This window comes from Schizophyllum commune, assembly GCF_000143185.2.
Source record: "Schizophyllum commune H4-8 unplaced genomic scaffold SCHCOscaffold_18, whole genome shotgun sequence".
Classification (NCBI taxonomy): domain Eukaryota; kingdom Fungi; phylum Basidiomycota; class Agaricomycetes; order Agaricales; family Schizophyllaceae; genus Schizophyllum; species Schizophyllum commune.
In genome coordinates this window covers 509828-527346 of record NW_026089555.1, presented here as the reverse complement: position 1 = coordinate 527346, position 17519 = coordinate 509828, and the positions used below count along the sequence as shown (strand labels likewise).

Sequence of the window (17519 nt, the reverse complement as noted above, 5' to 3'; positions counted from 1 at the left end):
GGGTCATGACCCCTGCCTGACTTAGTGAAAACAAGAGCGTGTTCCAGCGGCGGCGCGCCTGCACTTCTCGTACTGGGGAATCCCGTACTACTTAGACCCCGATGTCGATTGGAGATGGAACTTAGGTGGTATATACGATACATTGCAGGCCGTCGAAGCAGTATTCACTAGTGATATCCAATTGCGTCGAGATCCTCACCGAAGCCCTCGCTGTCGCTGGAGAGACCCTCGCCGGGCGCGGCATTTGAGGCAGCCTCCTCATCGCTGATGCTCTCCACGTCGGAGTCCTTGTTCGACAACGCGTCCGGGTCCGTCTCGCCGTCCGCATCTACATCCAAGAGGTCGTCCTCATCGTCGCTCAACTCGTAATCATCGAACCATTTGTTCAGATCGAACTCCTGCACCTTCTCGTCGTTGGGAAGACCCGCGTCGTCCTGCAAGAAGGGGATGCCTGTCTCCTCGCTGTCCTCCTGATCCACGCCGCGAGGCGTGTCATCATTGCCATCCGGAGTAGGAGACCGCGAGCGCGTTTCTGCATATAAGTAAGCCTCTCCTTACACAGTCGAGTACTGCAAATGCCACGACGCACCTAAAGGAGCAGATGCGGTATTGGAGGATACGGTTTCGCTCGAGGTTGCCTCTGAAGAGGTCGGCGGACCGCCCACAATAGGCGTGATGCGGTAGGCGCGCTGAAGGCGCGTGAACGCCGTGTTATAATCGTCCAACGGCGACGTTCCTTTCGCAGTCGGTTGGATGAGCTTAACAAAGCCCGTAGACACGGCATCATCTACGAGGCTCAAGTCGTCGGCGTCGAATCGACGTCCCGGAACGACCTCGTAGACGTTGTGCTTTTGCAGACTTGCCATGAGTTCGTGGATATCTTTGGTAAGGTCGGGCGCCGTGTGCCGCTTTCCCTGCTTTGAACCGAGCGCGTCGTTGATCTCGTTTGCCAGCGAGCGCAGGACAATAACACATGGCGAGACCGTGGCCAACCACTCCCACGAGGCGTTGCTCCCGTGCGCCTGAAAGTACGTCTGCAGTCGCCAGATTAGTACCCTCGCACGCGTATGGTATCGACAAGACTCACCTTGATCCAATAATTCAGGTGCTCCTGCAAGAGGTCCACTTCGAGGAAAGCGTTCGGCTTCCCCGTCGTGTTCACGAGCCAGTTTCGCAGCATAATATCACTGTGTTTGGTGAGTATCTCAATGGACTTGTCTCGCACATGTGCTTACCGAATACCGGGAGGCCAGACCTTCTTGTAGTTGTGAAGTATGCGTAGTGTTTCCCCCGCGTATTGGGGCCGACCTTGCGCGCGATAGCTGAACACCCAGGACTCGAGCACAGTGATGATACGGCCCGAGTCGCCTCCCTTGATCGCATCCGTAAACTCGCGCAGAAGAAGCACATCTCGGAGGAACAGGACAGCGTTCTCGAAGACCATATCTCCCGCCTCCACGTTGCCACGGTCTCGAGCCCTCCGAAGTTTTCGAGCGACTTCCGGGTTTGCGTACTGGTCGACAATCTGTTCGGCGTGACGCTGCAGAACGTCGAAGGTGATATCCGCATCCGCCGCGTATTCCTCGAGTGACGCTTTGCCTGATACTTTCAGAAGGACAGTCAAGATCCTCGCGTCGCCAGAGATGAAGAGAATATCGCGGCATTGGCGAAACGGAGGAAGGGACGTGGCAGTGAGCGGCTTGCGGCGAAGGAGAGTATTGTGGGCGTGTATTGATGCAGGGTTCGATAGGTCGCGGTTCTTGGTACCAAGGTACGTCTGCATTAAGCCGGCGGTGGCGGACATCTTGTAATGGAAGAAACCAGGCGTCAAGAGCAGATGACGCAGGGACGCCGCGTTGCCGTCGTTTCCCGCGCGAGCTACGCCAACTTCACGAATGCGCGCCATTGAAAGTTGATCTCCGGCTACAAGACGAACCTTGTCCGCGCGCTCGGTGTCTGATGTCGCCTGGCCCAGCTCGTCCATGATCTCGGTGATCAAGTCTGCATTCCCCTGCCTTGATTGCTCGTCGATGTGCATAGTCGGGAGCGGATGGATCTTTGTGGCGTGAACAGGGATCTTCGACGACGTCGACGGCTGGCTTTCCCGAACCTCCTTCCCGAACTTCTTCCTCATCGCGTCACCACCTCGGCGCACGATAATCCGAAGCACCGTGTGTACCAGGTTCCGGCGCAGTTGGGCCTTGTATTCCTCTGTGTGCATCAGGTCCGTGGCCTCGAGCTTTTCAGCGTCATCGAAGTGCTGATAGAACACTGCAGGGTCAAGGTGCTTCGGGTCTGCATCGTGCAGTGGCATGGCCGTTGCACAAGTCCCGCTCTCCATCGAGTCTGCAGTACAAGTCAGCAATGATGGTCAAGGATCGACAACCATGGCCGCTCTAGGACTTACCGGTACGCCCCAGTATCTGCTCGGCGACCCTCCACATCATATTGATGTTGTCGTAGACCACCATGAAGTCCGAGTTCCTCGCCATCTCCCTCGCTTTCTCCCGCATCTGAAGTGAGAGTGACTGCAGTGTTCCCGGCTTCGCAGCTTGCTGACGCAGGTCTCGGAGAGGTCTTGCTGTATTCGGAAGTCCGTCGTTGATGGATGCTGATGTAGGTGCACCTTCCACTGCCTCTTCCTCAGTACCATCTTGCGCGGCGACCTCTGGTCGCTCGGGCACCGCACCGAGATTTCCGCCTCGTCCTACTATTGTGACGTAGCTCATACTGATTCCCAGGTGATTTAACACAGTGATCAACTGGCGAGATGCGCCCTGGGAATACAGGTAGAGGCCGAAGACGTGGCGAAACCACGAGTTATACTGACTTCGTTCACCTAGAAGCAGCGCGGCGTAGATGGCGGTTAGCTGCGAGTCAAGGTAAGCATGTCTACGAGAGGTTCGCTAAATAGATGACTCACGAATCGCTTGTGATCTAGCTTCTCCAGCGTACAGTCCTTGGTCTGCCTCCTTGTTTGACAGATACCAAGCAGAAGCCTCGCAATCGTTGGACATTGGGGAAGGATAGTATCGACGAGGCCGTGGAATTTAAATCCCAGGACGAAGTTCTCGTCCACCTCCTTCGGAGGACGAAGGGTGCCAGCGCGAGTGATGCGCCGCGCCTCATGTTCGACGGTGTGCACGATCACGTTGAGCATAGCACCCTCTGCTTTCGCGCGCGCCCGTGGTAAGTTGTAGTGCTTCGACGCCATCGCACTAATCACATTATCGACCACAGATGTCTCCTTGAAGAAGTTCCACCAGCGCCATTTGTGATCACGGCCCTCGCCAAAGACGTGCAGAAGAAGATCTCCCAGGCTCGCGCCTCCTCGCGTAAGGCAATCCAATGCATTTTCGATGGCCGCCAACTTCGCCTCCCGTACGGCCTCGGCAAGACGCGCCGCCTGCTCGGCCTCCGCTGCCGCCTGCTCCTCGCGCCGCATTTGAGCTTCGTCTCGTGCGTTCTGAGCAGCTTTTCGTCGGGAGTCTCTGGTGTCAAGCACAGGCGAGGAGTCGTACATCCCGTGGGCATTGAGAGCGCGCCCTCTGTACTTCGGGGGAGTTTGTCGAAGACCAGCTCGAGGAGCGCGAGGCGATGGAGGGCGAGCTGGCAGGGCTTGAGGCTGGGCGCGTCTCGGAGTTGCTGACCCGTTCATTAGATTTTAATCGCTCCAGCATGATAGCTGACTCACGCGAAGGTGGCAGGCTCATGTCCTCGTCGTCTGAGCCTTGTGGTATTGTGTATGGTGCGCTTCTCAATATGCCTCTGAACTGATAGGGAGAAGATCGTGGCGGCGAACTGGGTGGCAGGCGAGGGGATACAGGAGGAGGCCAAGGTGGAGGTTCAGGGAACGGCTCATGGGCATCGGATACCGGAGTGAGAGGCGATAATGGGGGCGGTGGGTCTGCCATTGGCTGTAGAGCCATAGGTTAGCTTGTATTTTCTTTGCAGCAAGGGCAACACTGACTATTCTCGTAGGTAAATGGCTACCTGTACACGAATTTAGGAGGGGATATGACGGCGCGGACTGAGCGATCGTCGGCCCCTTATCTTGAATTCCTTTTTTGGACCTTCGCCTCCTCCCCCCTTCGTCATGGCGCCTACACAGCCTCCCTCGTCGGCGCATCGCGCTGAACGTCTGCAAACGCAGGCTGCCGCCGATCCCCCTCCAACCCATGGGCCGATGACTCAGACTCAGCTAGCCGAGCTTCGAGAGCGGATACGGGATCAGCAACTTCATGGACTTGACCCGCGAGACTTTCAACTTCGGCTTGCGCAGGCTCAAGAGGAAGGTCAAGACGCAGTATGCCAGGCGCCGACAGGTTCGGGAAAGACTCTGGTGGCTAGCGCCCCCTACGTCTTGGAGAAGAACGCGGGGAGGACGACACTCATGGTCTCTCCCTTGATAGCGTTGATGAACGAGATGGTGCGTGGTCCTGTCAGTCTCGCAGGTGATCCCGCTTATGCGGCTACAGGCCAAAAGCTTCGAAAAGGACTATGGAGTAAGCGCAACAGCGCTCAACAGCTCTAAGAGCTCAGTGGACATCAAGGGGACCTCTCAGCTGAAGGTGAGTCCCTTCGGCATTCTTTCTTTTCCTTGAGCACTAATCGGATCCCATATAGCGCATCCTGAACGGCGACTTTTGTGTCGTCTTGCTATCGCCGGAGATGCTCGCGTCGAAGCCGTTCACGGACTGCGTGTTGCGCAATCAGCGCTTCACCAGCCGTGTCTACTCCGTGATCGTGGACGAAGCGCACTGTATCTCGTTCTGGGGTGCGGAATTCCGCAAATGCTATGGCAGCATCGGTTTCATTCGTGCTTTCCTCCCGCGCGACACTCCGATCATTGCCCTCTCCGCGACTTTGACTTCGCGGGTCATTCGCACGGTCGTAGACACCCTCCAACTCAGCCGTTCCCCGCCTCGACCATACCTCCATCTCAATATAGGCAACGACAGGCCCAACGTCTCCCTGATCGTGCGAGCGATGCACCATCCCATGAACACGTACAACGACTTGGACTTCGTCATCCCAGCGAATGTCTCCCGGGCAGAGGATATACCAAAAACCTGGATATATGCCGACAACATCACCACGGGTCAAGAGATCATTCAGCACCTACACTCCCTACTTCCTGAGCACCTACACAGCGCCGTGCGCCCCTTCAACGCGGTCCAGAGCGAGGGCTACCGCGATTTAGCCATGGATCTTTTCCGACAGGGCATCATCCGTATCCTAGTCTGCACGGATGCAGCTGGTATGGTAAGTATACAGAACTATATTGCTTCGCTCGCAACGATCTCATCCGCGCATTTAAGGGTTGCAACATGCCAGACATCATCTGGATCATTCAGTGGAGAACGACGGAGAAGCTATCTATGTTCATGCAGCGCGCAGGGCGTGCGGTGCGAGCATCATTGGCGGGCTATGCGGTTTTGCTCGTCGAGTCAGCGGCTTATAATAAAGTCATTGCGGTCGAGGCAGATGAGGCGGACGACAGAGCGACCGCCAATGCCCGTCGAGTTGTCAAGCCGCCAACCCTGTCGACTAAAGAGACGAGGGTATATGCCAAGGCTCACGGCCGTGGCCGAGGCGCTCATAACGGTAAAGATTCCTTCCCGCTCTCGACCTGGACGCAGTTGCCGATCGAGCCAGACGACGAGACGGAAGGGATGTATCATTTTGTGCAGACGAAGGGCTGCCGCCGCTTAGTACTGAATGAGGTCTTCAACAATCCCAGTCCCGGTGCGTAGAGAAAGTGCTTGCAGAGAACTTGTATTGACTATATATCTAGCTCGTCCGACCGTACCGTGCTGCGACATCTGCAATCCGGAGCTCCTCGACCTTGTCCGCGCTAGGAAGAAGGCCTCGGGTGTTGCGGCTGAGCCAAAACTCGCTTACGAGGCCTCCAAGTCGGCCGAGCTGTGGCATGCCATCGATGACTGGAGGGAGGACATGTGCGAGCGTGGGCATGCCGAGTGTTCGATGGGGCCCGAGTGCTTCCTGCCGACGTACATCGTGGACAAGATGGCGATCCTGAAGCGCGATAACATGCAGCAACACGCGAGGAAGTTGCTGAAGTCCCAGTGGCTGTTTTGGGACAAATTTGGTCAGCAACTTGTCGATTACGTGGTTGACCAGAGCTCCCACCATCACGACGACGACGCCTCCCTTCCCATTCCCCCTACGCAGATCCCGTCCGCCGACCTCTCAGCATGCACGGAACCAGTCGATCAACCGCCCCAAAGCACCGTCTCCGCTCCCGACGCGCTGAGGTCCGGTAGAGGCGGGACTGCTCCAGCGAACACCCGCAAACGCGCCGGCACGAAGACTGCCAATGACCCAGCGAAACCGAAGAGGAAGCGGGGAGCGCCGAAGCCTCGTGAGGTGCCGCACGTCGCTGGAGAAGGTGTGTCGGCGAGCGAAGCGGCTTCATCTACGAAGCGCGGACGGATGCGTGGAGGCCCTATCGACGATATGCGCGGCACCAAGAAACAAAAGGTGGCAGAAGAGGGTGCCGCGCCCTCTAGGGCAGTTGGGGGCCGTATGAATGAGGTACGTGGAGGGCTATACGTGAAGTTCTGCTTTGCTGACTTTTAGAAGGTCCTGCAGCCCCCAACTGCTGCCACCTCGAACGCGCAGCAGGAATCATTGGCGGGTGGCCCGCCTACTGCTCGCCCAATCGCTCCCGCCCCCGATCGTTGCTCCACCGGCGCACAAGCAGCCATGCATGACGGGCTTGCGGTACCTTACGCACGAGCTCATCCTCCGCCGCCTCTTGCGGCGCATGTCCGCGACGACGCCGACTCTCATGCAGCGCGGGCCGCCGCCTACCGCTTTTCGGGATACCCATCAGCATCACAATTCCTCCGTGCTCGTGTCGAACGCGACCAGAGCGACGGTCCCGCGGATCTGCGTCCCCGACGAGAAGCTTACCCGCCCCCTACTTGGCAACAAAGCTCAACGCCGTCCATGAGCACATTCCACCACTCCAGTACATCTCAACACGCTCTCCCTACGCCCCCTTCGTCAGCTCACCGGCAGTCTCTAGCTCGCGGCACGCAGCTAGGGACACTTGTGACACCTGTGTCGCAGCGCGAATATATGGCCTCCCCGGACACCTCTCATCATCACGCACCACCTTATTTTACGGACCGGCCAACATCGTCAACACTCGAGCACCATCGCCCTCCGCCACCATCTGCATCTTCGCGAGGCGGATGGTATACGCGTCCGTCCGCGGCGCCGTCGAGTTTGGCCATGACGGCTTTCTTCGAACAGCCCGTCATGCAGATCGTCGATTACGCACCCGCTCACGGTGCTTCACTCAAACTCGACGCCGTCACTTTAGCGAGCAAGTGCATCGTTAGCCAGCTCGGTGGCGCATGCTGGATAGACCAGACAATGGTGTCCGGCAAGGTGCGTGTCGTGCTCAGCCATGGGCAGACCCGTATTGTCGATGTCGTCCAGCGCGCCACCGTCATTTGTGCATGCGCCCGGGGTTTGCACGGCTCCCGCTCTGTCTCGTAGTGTCCTGTATTGCCTTTCCCCAGAATACTCTAATGCATGCCATCATGTTATCTACTTGTGCATATATGTGGGATACGAGTCGGGTCTGTACATGACGCGCTACTCCTCGTTGTGGCTCTGCGACGCGTATATCACGAAGTCAGGCAGGGGTCCTGACCCCTTTTGTGACTTGCTGCACGGGTGTGCCCAGTCCGCTCGCAAGCTCGCGGTCCATTTGTCTTCTCCCATGTGCACCTGCCAAACCAGTGATGGACCGCGGCTGCGAGCGGAAACTGGTTCACGAGTCTAGAACGAAAGCAGTAGTGATCGAGGCAAGCGCTCGAATCACTACTGCTTACTGATTCACTAACCACGGTTTTTGTCCAGAATTTACAACCATAGGGCGCCTCTCGCTCGCATTCGAGATGAAGTGCAGAAGCTACGAACTGAGTGCAACAGCTGCGCAGAAGAAAGCACACGTCCCCTAGCCTCCATACTTGGAGCCCTGAGCTCAACAGTGTTCCAAATCCTGATAGAGAACTTTCAGTGCTGAATGTGCTGGAGTCTCTTCACTGCTCTTCAGATCTTCTCATGTTGCCAATAAATAGGTCTAGAGTATAACCCAACACCAACATACACATTAATCTACTCTCCTGCCCTTCTGATTGTACCCATACTCGTCTCCGGGAGCGTCGAGTACGACGCGCTTCACTACCCAGCCTACCATGCCTACCGCAGCGACGACGATGAACACGAGGTGCCCTGGGTGCTCGACGATATACGACTCGGCGGAGGTGATTTTGGCGTTGACGTACTGTAGGGTAAGGTGAGACACGGCAATGCGGAGCGGGGTCCAAGGCTGAGAAAAAAAGACTCACTCTTGCCATGCGTTCGAGGAAGTTCTCCGAGTTCTTGGGCGAGAGCTTGCCTGATGCAGCCGCCTCGATCGCGGGCAGCAGTGACGAGGCGCTGAGGTGAAGAGAGGAGCCGTGGCCGTCGTCATCGTAGTAGATGAGGTTCTGAAGTGGGGGTGAGCATAAGCAGCAGATCACAGGAAATAACTCTCACCTTGTGGTCGGCGATGACCACCGGAACGTCGTCGAGATCCTTCACCTTCGTCTCCTTAATGCCATACATGCTCTTAATCCAGTCTCCCCACCGCTCTGCATCCATGGACGTGAACACGATCTCCCGACCGTTCAAGTCCGTCGCGTCCTTTGCCCCCGCGCGCCCCGTACCCGCCGTCCTTGCGCGCCACTTCGCTGCGAGGTCCCGCAAGCGCTCCTGCACCCGCTCGCGCGTCGCCTTCCCGTGCGCTGCCGCGATCACGACGAGCGGGTTCTGTGGCGCGTTCATCACGCCCTGGAAGCTGTCCTGTGTAAGCTCGGTGACCGTCGGGAGGCGGTTCGCGAGGAGCCAGCGGCTGAGGGCGGCAGTCTCCGCGGAGGAGAGCTCTGTCGTAGCGGTGCCGTAGAAGACGGAGGTGGGCGTGAGTGCGTCGTGGTCCTTGAGGGCGAGGATGGCCCACTTTGCGGAGGAGGGGATGTGGAAGCGGGAGAGGAAGATAGTGGTGGGGGAGGTGTAGATGCGGGGAGAGCCGAGGAGGGGAGAGGCGGCTTGGGCGACGGTGGACTGCGAGGGGGGTCAGTAAGTGATGAGGACGGAGTAAGAAGGACTTACGATGATGGATGTATCGTCTGCAGGGTGGAGGAGTAAGTACGCGACATCGTCCTCCTTCACGCGCGTCTCAAGCTCGTCGGGCTTGATCGCGACCACCGCGGGTGCGCTCGCCTTCTCCACGAACGCGATCAACTGCTCAAGCTTGCGCCCCGAGTTGTACTCGGAGCGCACGCCCGCCTGGTTCACGTACACGAGCGTCGGATATCCGTTCACGTTGTACGACTTGCACAGCGCAGGGTGCGCTTCGCAGTCGACCTCGGCGATCGTCAGGCGGTTCTGCATGTGCTGCGCGAGAAGGTCCCAGGTAGGCGCAAGCTTCTTGCAGTGGCCGCACCAGGGCGCGTAGAACTTGATGAACGCAGGACCGAGGGCAAGGGCGGAGGGGAGGATCTTGTCGTCGGCGACGAGAACCGTGCCGGTGGGGTTGAGGACCACTGGTGCAGGTGCCTCTTCGGTGGGAGGTGGTGAGGGAGGAGATTTGGCATCTTCTTGGTGTGCGTCACGATGCTTTTGGATGAAGGCCTTGAGGATGTCAAGCTCGCGTGCTTCGCGGAACTGCTCGACCGACTCTCCGTTGTAGAACATGTTGAGCTGGGGGTAGCCCCGTACGCCGTTCGCATTGCATAGATCTTCGGGGGGATAAGATGATGAATTGAGCATGGTCTCTTCCACGCACCTCCATTGACCGCGCAATTCACCTGCGCCAGGTACACAGGCGGTTGTGCCGGATCGTTCGCTACGTCCTTCACGAGCTGCTGCCACGTCGGGAAGAAGTGCTTGCAGTGCCCGCAATATGGGGAGAAGTGCTCAATGAACCAGAGACCGTCTTTGATGGTTGACTTGAAGTTGTCGGGCGTCAGAGGCTCCTCGGGCATGGACAGAGCGGCGGAAACCAGTGGCGCGAGCGAAAGCGCCAGGGCGTAAAGGGAAAGGAGCATGCCGCGCATGGTGGCTGATATACGGGGGTATGCTCAGAGGACCAGCTCGAGCCACACAAACCACGAGACGGTATTTCCAGGGATGAGGTAGGGAGTGAAGATGATCTTCGTGGCATTGGCAGACGCCTGATGGTTCTCGGAATTTACCGAAGTCTGGCAAGGCATGCGAAATGCGACTCAACCCGTACTGTACAACTCTTCGCATCCATGTACGGCCTTCTATCTATGCAGCTAGCTCTTGTGACTTGAGCAAAGTCTATAGCGTGCTTTCGAGCCGGCTTCAAGACCATGAACGACACGTCGCTTCAGGTGCCAACGTGACTTCACGTGACAAGTTCAACTTCGCGCATCGGGTTCAGATACTTGAATGGAGATTGCCTTGCGACTCACATCAGGTCCAGGCAAATCTTAGCAGCTACTCTGCGACTTGCCATGCCCGAATATCGCACTGTGAACATATGGTGACGCGAGGACAGTGAATCCAGTGGTCGTCGAGTCGTTGGTACAATTTTCTAATGAATGTACTTGATTGGGAGCGATATGACCGTACTCAGCGCCGAGTCGCGACCTTCAGCATATGCAACATTGCCAATCCTCGCGAGGATTGATGAGAGACGTGTCAACGGGTTGGATTGTAATGAGGACAATCAAATGGGCAGGTATCATGGCCGAGTGGTCTAAGGCGCCAGATTTAAGAGCCCTGCTCTGTTTCCTGGTGACGGTTTCGTCGCGTGGGTTCGAACCCCACTGATACCAATGCTCAAGTGCTCTTTCTGTACTTTTTGCATAAACTGCGCGCCCGCGAACATGATCATCACATATCTGCGATATCAGATCAGAAGCCTGAGTGTCTTCGAAAGTACTGCAAGGTCTCTGTGCGAATGGTCAATACGCAAAGCCTTTTGGGCTCAAAGATAATTTTGACCAAGACGTGACCGACATTGATCACCTCTTTGTCCCGGACATTTACGTGCGGGCTACCCGTCGATGGTTGAAAACCTATGCAAGTCCGAATTCTACCGCTCTCCTCCATGACCAGCTTACGGCGCTCCGTTTCCGCCTCGAGTTTACCAGTTTTTCCGCTGCTACTCCCATGTGCCCGTTGACGGATACTTTGAATCTATAGTCAAGTCACAGTCTTGGCGAGCGACATTCTATCCCAAAATCTCCATCGCTATGAACATCTCGTTACCTGCACACGCCTCCGAGTCTACCTTTGCGCTCATCCGTCCCGAAAATTGACCGGCACTTCTATACGCCATCACGCATGACCACGATCTGCGTCGATGGTCGAGGAAACAGAGTCAGCCCGTCGAGATCAGGCGGAGCAGGCTTCGATGGGTCATACTATGTACTCTTCCCCGCCAAACTATATTCTGTTCCACCGACGATCCTGCGGGGCTGGGTAGCGGGACCTCGCGGGCCGTTGCCCAAACGACCGGAATTCTAGCGCACCTCCTCGATCTCGCGTGCTATACAAGCATTCCTCCGGTAGCGCCTCGGTCTGCTGGGGTCCGTTCTATGCATCTTTCTCTCCGCTGATATATAGCGCGACGAGGGGACTATGTCGTCTGCAGTGCTGGTAGCAAACCGTCGTCCGCCATGAAGTTGTCTGCTGCTCTCCTCGCCATCGCCGCCTTCGCGAACGTCGCCTCAGGTATGGTTCGATAGTTCGTCATTATGCACCGTAACTGACGGATGGTATAGCGCAGGACTGCGACACGCCGGCCACGGTCTCTGGCTACAGCAACTCTGCGCTGCCTGACCCCTTCACCTTCAACGATGGCTCGCCCGTCACGACGGCAGAGGACTGGGAGTGCCGACGCTCGCAGATTCTGGCGCTCATCCAGGGCTACGAGTCCGGCGCAGCACCGCCGGAGCCGGAGAGCGTCACTGGCACGGCGTCGGGCAACTCGCTCTCTGTACAGGTCAGCTACGGCGGCAAGTCCATCACGTTCAACAACTCAATCACCTATCCGTCTGGTACTGCGCCTGCGGAGGGCTGGCCGGTCATCATCGCGTATGAGTTCCCCAGTCTGCCGATTCCTAGCAATGTGAGTACTTGCCTGTTCATCATCTGGCATTTGCTGACCTTCTGCTAGGTCGCGACGCTGTCCTTCCAGAACTCGGCCATGGGAAAGCAAGACTCCACGTCCAGCCGCGGCCAAGGTCTCTTCTACGATCTCTACGGCAGCAGCTCGAACGCGAGCGCGATGACCGCCTGGGCCTGGGGCGTCAGCCGCATCATCGACGCCATCGAGTCGACGCCGGACGCCAAGCTGAACCCCGCCGCGGTCGGCGTCACCGGCTGCTCCCGCAACGGCAAGGGCGCGCTCATGGCCGGCGCGCTCGAGCCGCGCGTCGCGCTCACGCTCCCGCAGGAGTCCGGCTCCGGCGGCGACGCGTGCTGGCGCCTCTCGCGCTACGAGGAGCAGCAGGGCTCGCAGGTGCAGACCGCGACGGAGATCGTCGGCGAGAACTGCTGGTTCTCGGCCGGGTTCGACCAGTACGTGAACAACCTCGACTCGCTGCCGTACGACCACCACTTGCTGGCGGCGCTCGTCGCGCCGCGCGGGCTCATCTCGTACGCGAACACGGACTACGTGTGGCTCAGCGGGATGAGCAGCTTCGGGTGCATGACGGCGGCGCACGCGGTGTACGAGGCGCTGGGCGTGCCGGAGAACCACGGCTTCGAGCAGGTCGGCGGGCACTCGCACTGCCAGTGGCCATCGCAGCTCGACGGCTCGCTGAACGCTTTCATCAACAAGTTCTTGCTCGGTCAGGACGTCAGCACCGACTACTTCGAGAGCAACAACCAGTTCAATGGTGTCACCTGGAGCGAGAGCCAGTGGATCAACTGGGAGACACCGACACTTAACTGAAGGATTGGTGATGTTTCGCGCTCTGCAGATGTATACGGGTCGCTTGTATTTTCATTCTCGTTGGGTAAAGTCGGTTATTGCATGTATCTGGGTCGGTGTAGCGATAACAAAAGATCGTTCAGAATTGATTGGGTTCTCTTCCCAACGTGCGTGGGTCGTACTTGCGCGTCTTCCACAAGAATTCCGTCACCCCTGGGCTCCGCCACCCTCGCCCGCAATGAGATAACCTTGCTGGTCTTTCAAGTCCTTGCGATATACAGCACATTTCTGGCCCATAGGCGCAACGCACTCGTGTCGAAAGCAAAGCCAGACTCGATGGGCGGCGCGACTCCGTCACGGTGAGCCCGTCTCCCTCACGGATTTGAGCGATATGTAATCACAACGATGATCATGACCCAATGCTACTCAGCTGCCTCAGCATGGCGTCAAAGATCGTACCGGCGTGGCACCGCGTTTCTACATAGTGACTTTTCTACAGTTGGGCTCTCGTCAGAGTAGATATACCCTTGGACCTCCTCCCTGTGCAGTCTTTATAATAGAGCAGAGCCCCCCCCCCCTTCTGCAACCAAGTAAAGATACTATCTCGACGCATGAGATCTATTCTGCCCCTACTGCTACATTGAATATCTTCATGACAAGGGTGCTCGCAGGGTCGGTATCATCATGCAAGGAAGAGAAGGCAACAGTAGACAATGCTGTCGAGTAAGGCCGCAGATATACAGCATACTGGCCAGAACCGTGAGCATCTTTCGGCAAGGATGATGAGTCAAGACTCACCTCCCGTGCAAAGGCCTTGTACCAGCCCCATGTTGCCCAGGCCGCCCATTCAGCCTCGCTCCAGTTGGCACGGTTATGCCACGACTTCTCTGAGATGATGGCACGCGCAGCTGGGCCAACAGGTGACTACCCAACTCGTCAGTCACTGCCAGACTGCATCAAGGTGTGGCTTACCTCAGCCCCGATGAGCAGATCGACGAAACCCTCGAGAGTTCTGCTCAATGCACCCTTTTGCTCGGCAGTCAGAGATTCAAACGCTTTGAGGGCCGTCTGCACTGCCGGGTTTTCCTCGCCTGTTGTGATAACAACTTAGTCACCGCCACGGAGCGCAGGCGAGCTCCCACTCACTCTGCTCCTTGACCTCCTTCTCCCCATCTCCGTCAACCTCCATGCCGGCCACCGCACGCGCGTGGCGTTCGTCGTCTTCCCGGCGCAGCGCCGCGAGCTTGCGACGCGCGATTATCACCCGCCCGTTCGCCTTGTCCACCGCCGCGCGCAGCACGTCCCACTCCGTGATCGTCATACCCGGCGCGCCAGCATCCGGGGCATCGCCGTCCTCAGTCTTGACACCTCCCTCCACCTTGGCGATGACCATACCGTCCTGGCGCGGTTGCTTGCTGCGCGCGAAAACCCAGGCGACGACGTCCTTCGGATCCACTATCTGATACTGCATGAGCTTGTCGAAGACGATCGTGATGAGCTGGGGAGATGACGCCCAGAAGGACGCGGCGGAGGCCAGAATGTCCGTGTGTGCATTACCCCCTGCTATGCGTCAGTGGTGGTACGCGGGATCGCGCGGCGAGTTCACCTTGTCCCGCGAGAGTGCGTAAAAGCGGGAGGTACCGCTCGATGGCGTTGAGCAGATGAGAGAAGGACCGCGAGCCCACGTTCAGCAGCGCCTGAGTCGCCATGTCGCGCACCGTTCCTTCGGCGTCGGAGACGTCTCGAGGATGGTCAGCAACACTCGTTATCGGATGTCCGGTCACATACCTCCGCCCTCCAACGTCCCCTTCACCGTCTCGAGGTGCGCAATCACGTCTTCAGCCTTCGCGCGACCTCGCAGGAGGTTGAGGATGCCCTGCGCGGCGTCGTGGTGCGGATGTGCTATATGCAAAAATTATCAGCAAGCCGTCCTATATAATCGCCTGACGTGACATACAAGGATCCTCCCAAGCCCAATTAGGGCCAGGCGTGTCTGGTGGAAGCACAGCGCGCGCGATGGGCTCGGGCAAGGTCTTGGCAATACGTTCAAGGTAGGACAAGCGGATCTAGATAGCAACGATCAGCATAACGGCACTGGCGCAAACTAACTTGACGGCGGCTTACCTCGAGCTCGACAGCCCGCCGCATGAAGACCTGCTTCGGGTGCGTGCGCGCGAAGTCCAGGTCAGGAATCCTGGGAAATCGTAAATTGGAGACATGTCATGACACATTCGTCCGCGGCAAAGGACGACCTGACGCGGTAAACACTCACCACTCTTTCCATACCCAGGCAAAACCGAAGTTGCTCATGTGGAGCGAAAACATGCCCGCAAAGCGAACAGCGAGGGCCGGGTCGAGGCCTGATGGAGACTCAGCACGTGGAAGAAGAAATCGAGAGGCGACAGATATTCAGAAGACGAAAAGAGCGTGTGGAATGGGACGAGTATAGGCAAGTTTCAAGCACTCACCATCGCCTATCCACGCATATAACCGACGAATGCTGCGTCCGACGGCTGGGCCTCCTTTGCTAGGAGTGAGCTGATGCAGGAATTAGGGCTTGATATAAAACGGAAAACGCAGTGTTTAATTGAGCATAACCTACCTTACAGATCTCCGTGATGAGCGCGCCGTAGTACACGACGGGATGCGGGCAGGCGGGCAAGGTCAGAAGCCGAGCAAGGATGGTCTTAAAGGCAGCATCTAGCATATGTTGCGCGTCGGACGTAGACACACGCACCTCCATGATCGTACTCTCCAGACTCCATGCTCCCTCGCCGAACGTGTTGGGCGGGCACCACTTTGGCAGTTCTAGAAGCGCCCTGGCGGCCTCTTTTCGATTGACCTGTTAGGCGTCAGTCAACAAGTAGCTACTGGAATATGTCTCGCACCTCGAAGATATCAATCGTGTCCAAAATCCAGCTCCGGATGGCATGACCGACCGGCGTCTTTGGACTCGGTGTCACCTCGTCAGCAAACAGGCGTAGGTAGTACTCCGGCCAATCATCAGACGCGCCCGCATTCAAAGGTGCCAAGTCTGCCTGAGGGTCATCGAGAGAGATGGCCTCTGGCGGAACTAGGACGGCTGGAAGAGGACGCGGGACGAAGGTATCCGATAGCGAAGGCTCCTCATCATATGGCGCAGGCCAAGCGTCAGAGGAAAAGTTCGCCGCGTGCGCAGCGCGCAATGCAGCGAGAGCAGACGCGAGGAGCTGTTACAGGGGCGTCAGCAGGAAGTGTATCGAGGGGATCGTGCGCCTACCTCGTCCGCATCCTCCACCGGGGTGCGCTCGTCGGCATGCAACAGGGCAGTAGGACGCACGAACCACTGGGCGGAGGCTGTCGTCTCGACATACGCCTCGACTGAGGCCATGATTTGCTCGGGCACGTCTGAGGGAAGGACTTTGCCAGCAATGAGGGCACCCTCGACAGCACATAGCGCGGCGCGTTTGGCGCGCGAATGTGTGACGCCAACTTCATCGAGCACAGCCGAGAAGGACTTGAGAAGGTCTGCAAGGTCATCGGGGACCACCAGCCCGGCGCGCGCCTGGTGGGCGTACAAGTGGACGTGAAGGCGCGTGTGGCGCCAGCGCTGCTGGTCGAGGTGCGCATGGAAGCGCTTCCAAAGATCGTCGTGTAGCGCTGCGATGTCGTGCAGACGACGAAGTAGCGCAGCATAGCAGGGAATTTTGAAGGGCTGCTCGGTCAACGCGACATCGAGGGCGTCTGCGACAGCAGCGACACGGGCGGCGGCGTCGTCGTGCGTCACGTAGTCGCGGACTGTGCGCTCGACGCGAGGGAGCTCGTGGATGGCGTCGACGTTGGCAAAGTGGATGATGGCGTTGCGGACGCGCGTCGCGGGGGACTCTGGCGGGGGGCGGCGGCGGTCGTGCATGTTGAAGAGACGATCGGAATTTGTGGCGTTATGGACTCGCACTTTGACGTCGCGATCGTCGGCACCACCCTCGCCCACGCCGTCGCCGCCGCCGCCCTCGCCAAGGCCGGCCTCCGCGTCGTCCACGTCGACAAGAATGCGTACTACGGCGCCCACGACGCTTCGCTCGCCGCCGATGAGCTCGGCGCAGACATCCCCCATCCCCGCCGCTACAACATCGGCCTCGCACCCGGGCTCGTACCTGCTCAAGGCCCCCTCATCGACGCCCTCGTCGCGTCCGGCGTGGCCCGCTACCTCGACTTCCGCCTCATCGACCGCATCGCGCTTGCCGACCAAGATGCTATCCACCCGGTCCCCACAGACAAAGCCGCCATCTTTGCCGCCGACATACCCCTCCTCCACAAGCGTCGCCTCATGTCCTTCCTCCGTCAGCAAGCTGAGGCCTCCGACGTCCCGTCCGGAACGCTTCATACAGCCCTGAACGCGGCCAAGCTACCCTCAGACCTCGTCAACGCCGTAGCCTACGCCCTCGCCTTCGCCACCCGCGCTGATGATCCAGCCGCGTCCTCTCTAGCTCGCTTGCGTACCCATCTCCGATCCGCAGGCCGCTACGGTCCCTCCCCATTCCTTCTACCT

At 58.2% G+C, this 17519-nt stretch overlaps 6 protein-coding genes and 1 non-coding gene across 7 annotated transcripts; 4 read left to right on the top strand and 3 right to left on the bottom strand.

Annotated features, from left to right (window-relative positions):
* Positions 1-167: 167 nt before the first annotated feature.
* SCHCODRAFT_02522024 (uncharacterized protein) lies at positions 168-3523 on the bottom strand (the record flags this gene model as incomplete). The annotated part of the gene is made up of 6 exons (XM_050343483.1): positions 168-532; positions 590-1034; positions 1088-1187; positions 1236-2346; positions 2408-2870; positions 2924-3523. The coding sequence occupies 6 exons, from the start codon at positions 3521-3523 to the stop codon at positions 168-170; spliced, it is 3084 nt and encodes a 1027-aa protein (XP_050196981.1).
* A 573-nt stretch (positions 3524-4096) lies between these two features.
* Positions 4097-7187, top strand: SCHCODRAFT_01184284 (P-loop containing nucleoside triphosphate hydrolase protein; the record flags this gene model as incomplete). The annotated part of the gene is made up of 7 exons (XM_003026244.2): positions 4097-4429; positions 4455-4571; positions 4627-5265; positions 5322-5748; positions 5798-6558; positions 6604-6747; positions 6821-7187. 7 exons carry the CDS (start codon positions 4097-4099, stop codon positions 6977-6979), a joined length of 2580 nt encoding a protein of 859 aa, XP_003026290.1. The 3' UTR covers positions 6980-7187.
* SCHCODRAFT_02645971 (uncharacterized protein) lies at positions 7103-7583 on the top strand. The gene has a single exon (XM_050346472.1). It carries the CDS (start codon positions 7108-7110, stop codon positions 7531-7533), a length of 426 nt encoding a protein of 141 aa, XP_050196980.1. The 5' UTR covers positions 7103-7107; the 3' UTR covers positions 7534-7583.
* A 503-nt stretch (positions 7584-8086) lies between these two features.
* SCHCODRAFT_02645968 (thioredoxin-domain-containing protein) lies at positions 8087-10250 on the bottom strand. Its single transcript, XM_003026156.2, has 5 exons — positions 9869-10250; positions 9193-9821; positions 8581-9144; positions 8391-8531; positions 8087-8326 (listed from the first exon to the last, which is right to left on the bottom strand). Exons 1-5 carry the CDS (start codon positions 10137-10139, stop codon positions 8153-8155), a joined length of 1779 nt encoding a protein of 592 aa, XP_003026202.2. The 5' UTR covers positions 10140-10250; the 3' UTR covers positions 8087-8152.
* Positions 10251-10562: 312 nt separating this feature from the next.
* SCHCODRAFT_02754043 (carbohydrate esterase family 15 protein) lies at positions 10563-13319 on the top strand (the record flags this gene model as incomplete). The annotated part of the gene is made up of 4 exons (XM_003026243.2): positions 10563-10591; positions 11708-11787; positions 11838-12184; positions 12233-13319. 4 exons carry the CDS (start codon positions 10563-10565, stop codon positions 13010-13012), a joined length of 1236 nt encoding a protein of 411 aa, XP_003026289.2. The 3' UTR covers positions 13013-13319.
* On the top strand, positions 10789-10886 carry SCHCODRAFT_t285. Its single transcript has one exon. It is a non-coding gene; the product is annotated as a tRNA-Leu (tRNA).
* A 57-nt stretch (positions 13320-13376) lies between the features above and the next one.
* On the bottom strand, positions 13377-17461 carry SCHCODRAFT_02645961 (uncharacterized protein). Its single transcript, XM_050346471.1, has 14 exons — positions 16251-17461; positions 15880-16200; positions 15729-15833; positions 15594-15677; positions 15460-15529; positions 15264-15351; positions 15116-15185; positions 14949-15057; positions 14780-14893; positions 14598-14732; positions 14138-14551; positions 13964-14082; positions 13790-13915; positions 13377-13738 (listed from the first exon to the last, which is right to left on the bottom strand). The coding sequence occupies exons 1-14, from the start codon at positions 17352-17354 to the stop codon at positions 13610-13612; spliced, it is 2988 nt and encodes a 995-aa protein (XP_050196979.1). The 5' UTR covers positions 17355-17461; the 3' UTR covers positions 13377-13609.
* Between the last annotated feature and the right edge of the window lie 58 nt (positions 17462-17519).

What these genes read in the sequence shown, in the direction of transcription:
- SCHCODRAFT_02645971 (XM_050346472.1), top strand. Translation starts at nt 7,108, where the DNA reads ATGGCCTCCCCGGACACCTCTCATCATCACGCACCACCTTATTTTACG.
- SCHCODRAFT_02645961 (XM_050346471.1), bottom strand. Translation starts at nt 17,354, where the DNA reads ATGAAGCGTTCCGGACGGGACGTCGGAGGCCTCAGCTTGCTGACGGAG. An exon ending in GCCTGGGTATGGAAAGAGTG is followed by an intron (nt 15,186 to 15,263) that starts GTGAGTGTTTAC and finishes ACGATTTCCCAG; the next exon opens with GATTCCTGACCTGGACTTCG. An exon ending in ACGCACTCTCGCGGGACAAG is followed by an intron (nt 14,552 to 14,597) that starts GTGAACTCGCCG and finishes GACGCATAGCAG; the next exon opens with GGGGTAATGCACACACGGAC.
- SCHCODRAFT_02645968 (XM_003026156.2), bottom strand. Translation starts at nt 10,139, where the DNA reads ATGCGCGGCATGCTCCTTTCCCTTTACGCCCTGGCGCTTTCGCTCGCG. An exon ending in GAATTGCGCGGTCAATGGAG is followed by an intron (nt 9,822 to 9,868) that starts GTGCGTGGAAGA and finishes ATCCCCCCGAAG; the next exon opens with ATCTATGCAATGCGAACGGC. An exon ending in TGGTCATCGCCGACCACAAG is followed by an intron (nt 8,532 to 8,580) that starts GTGAGAGTTATT and finishes CCCCCACTTCAG; the next exon opens with AACCTCATCTACTACGATGA.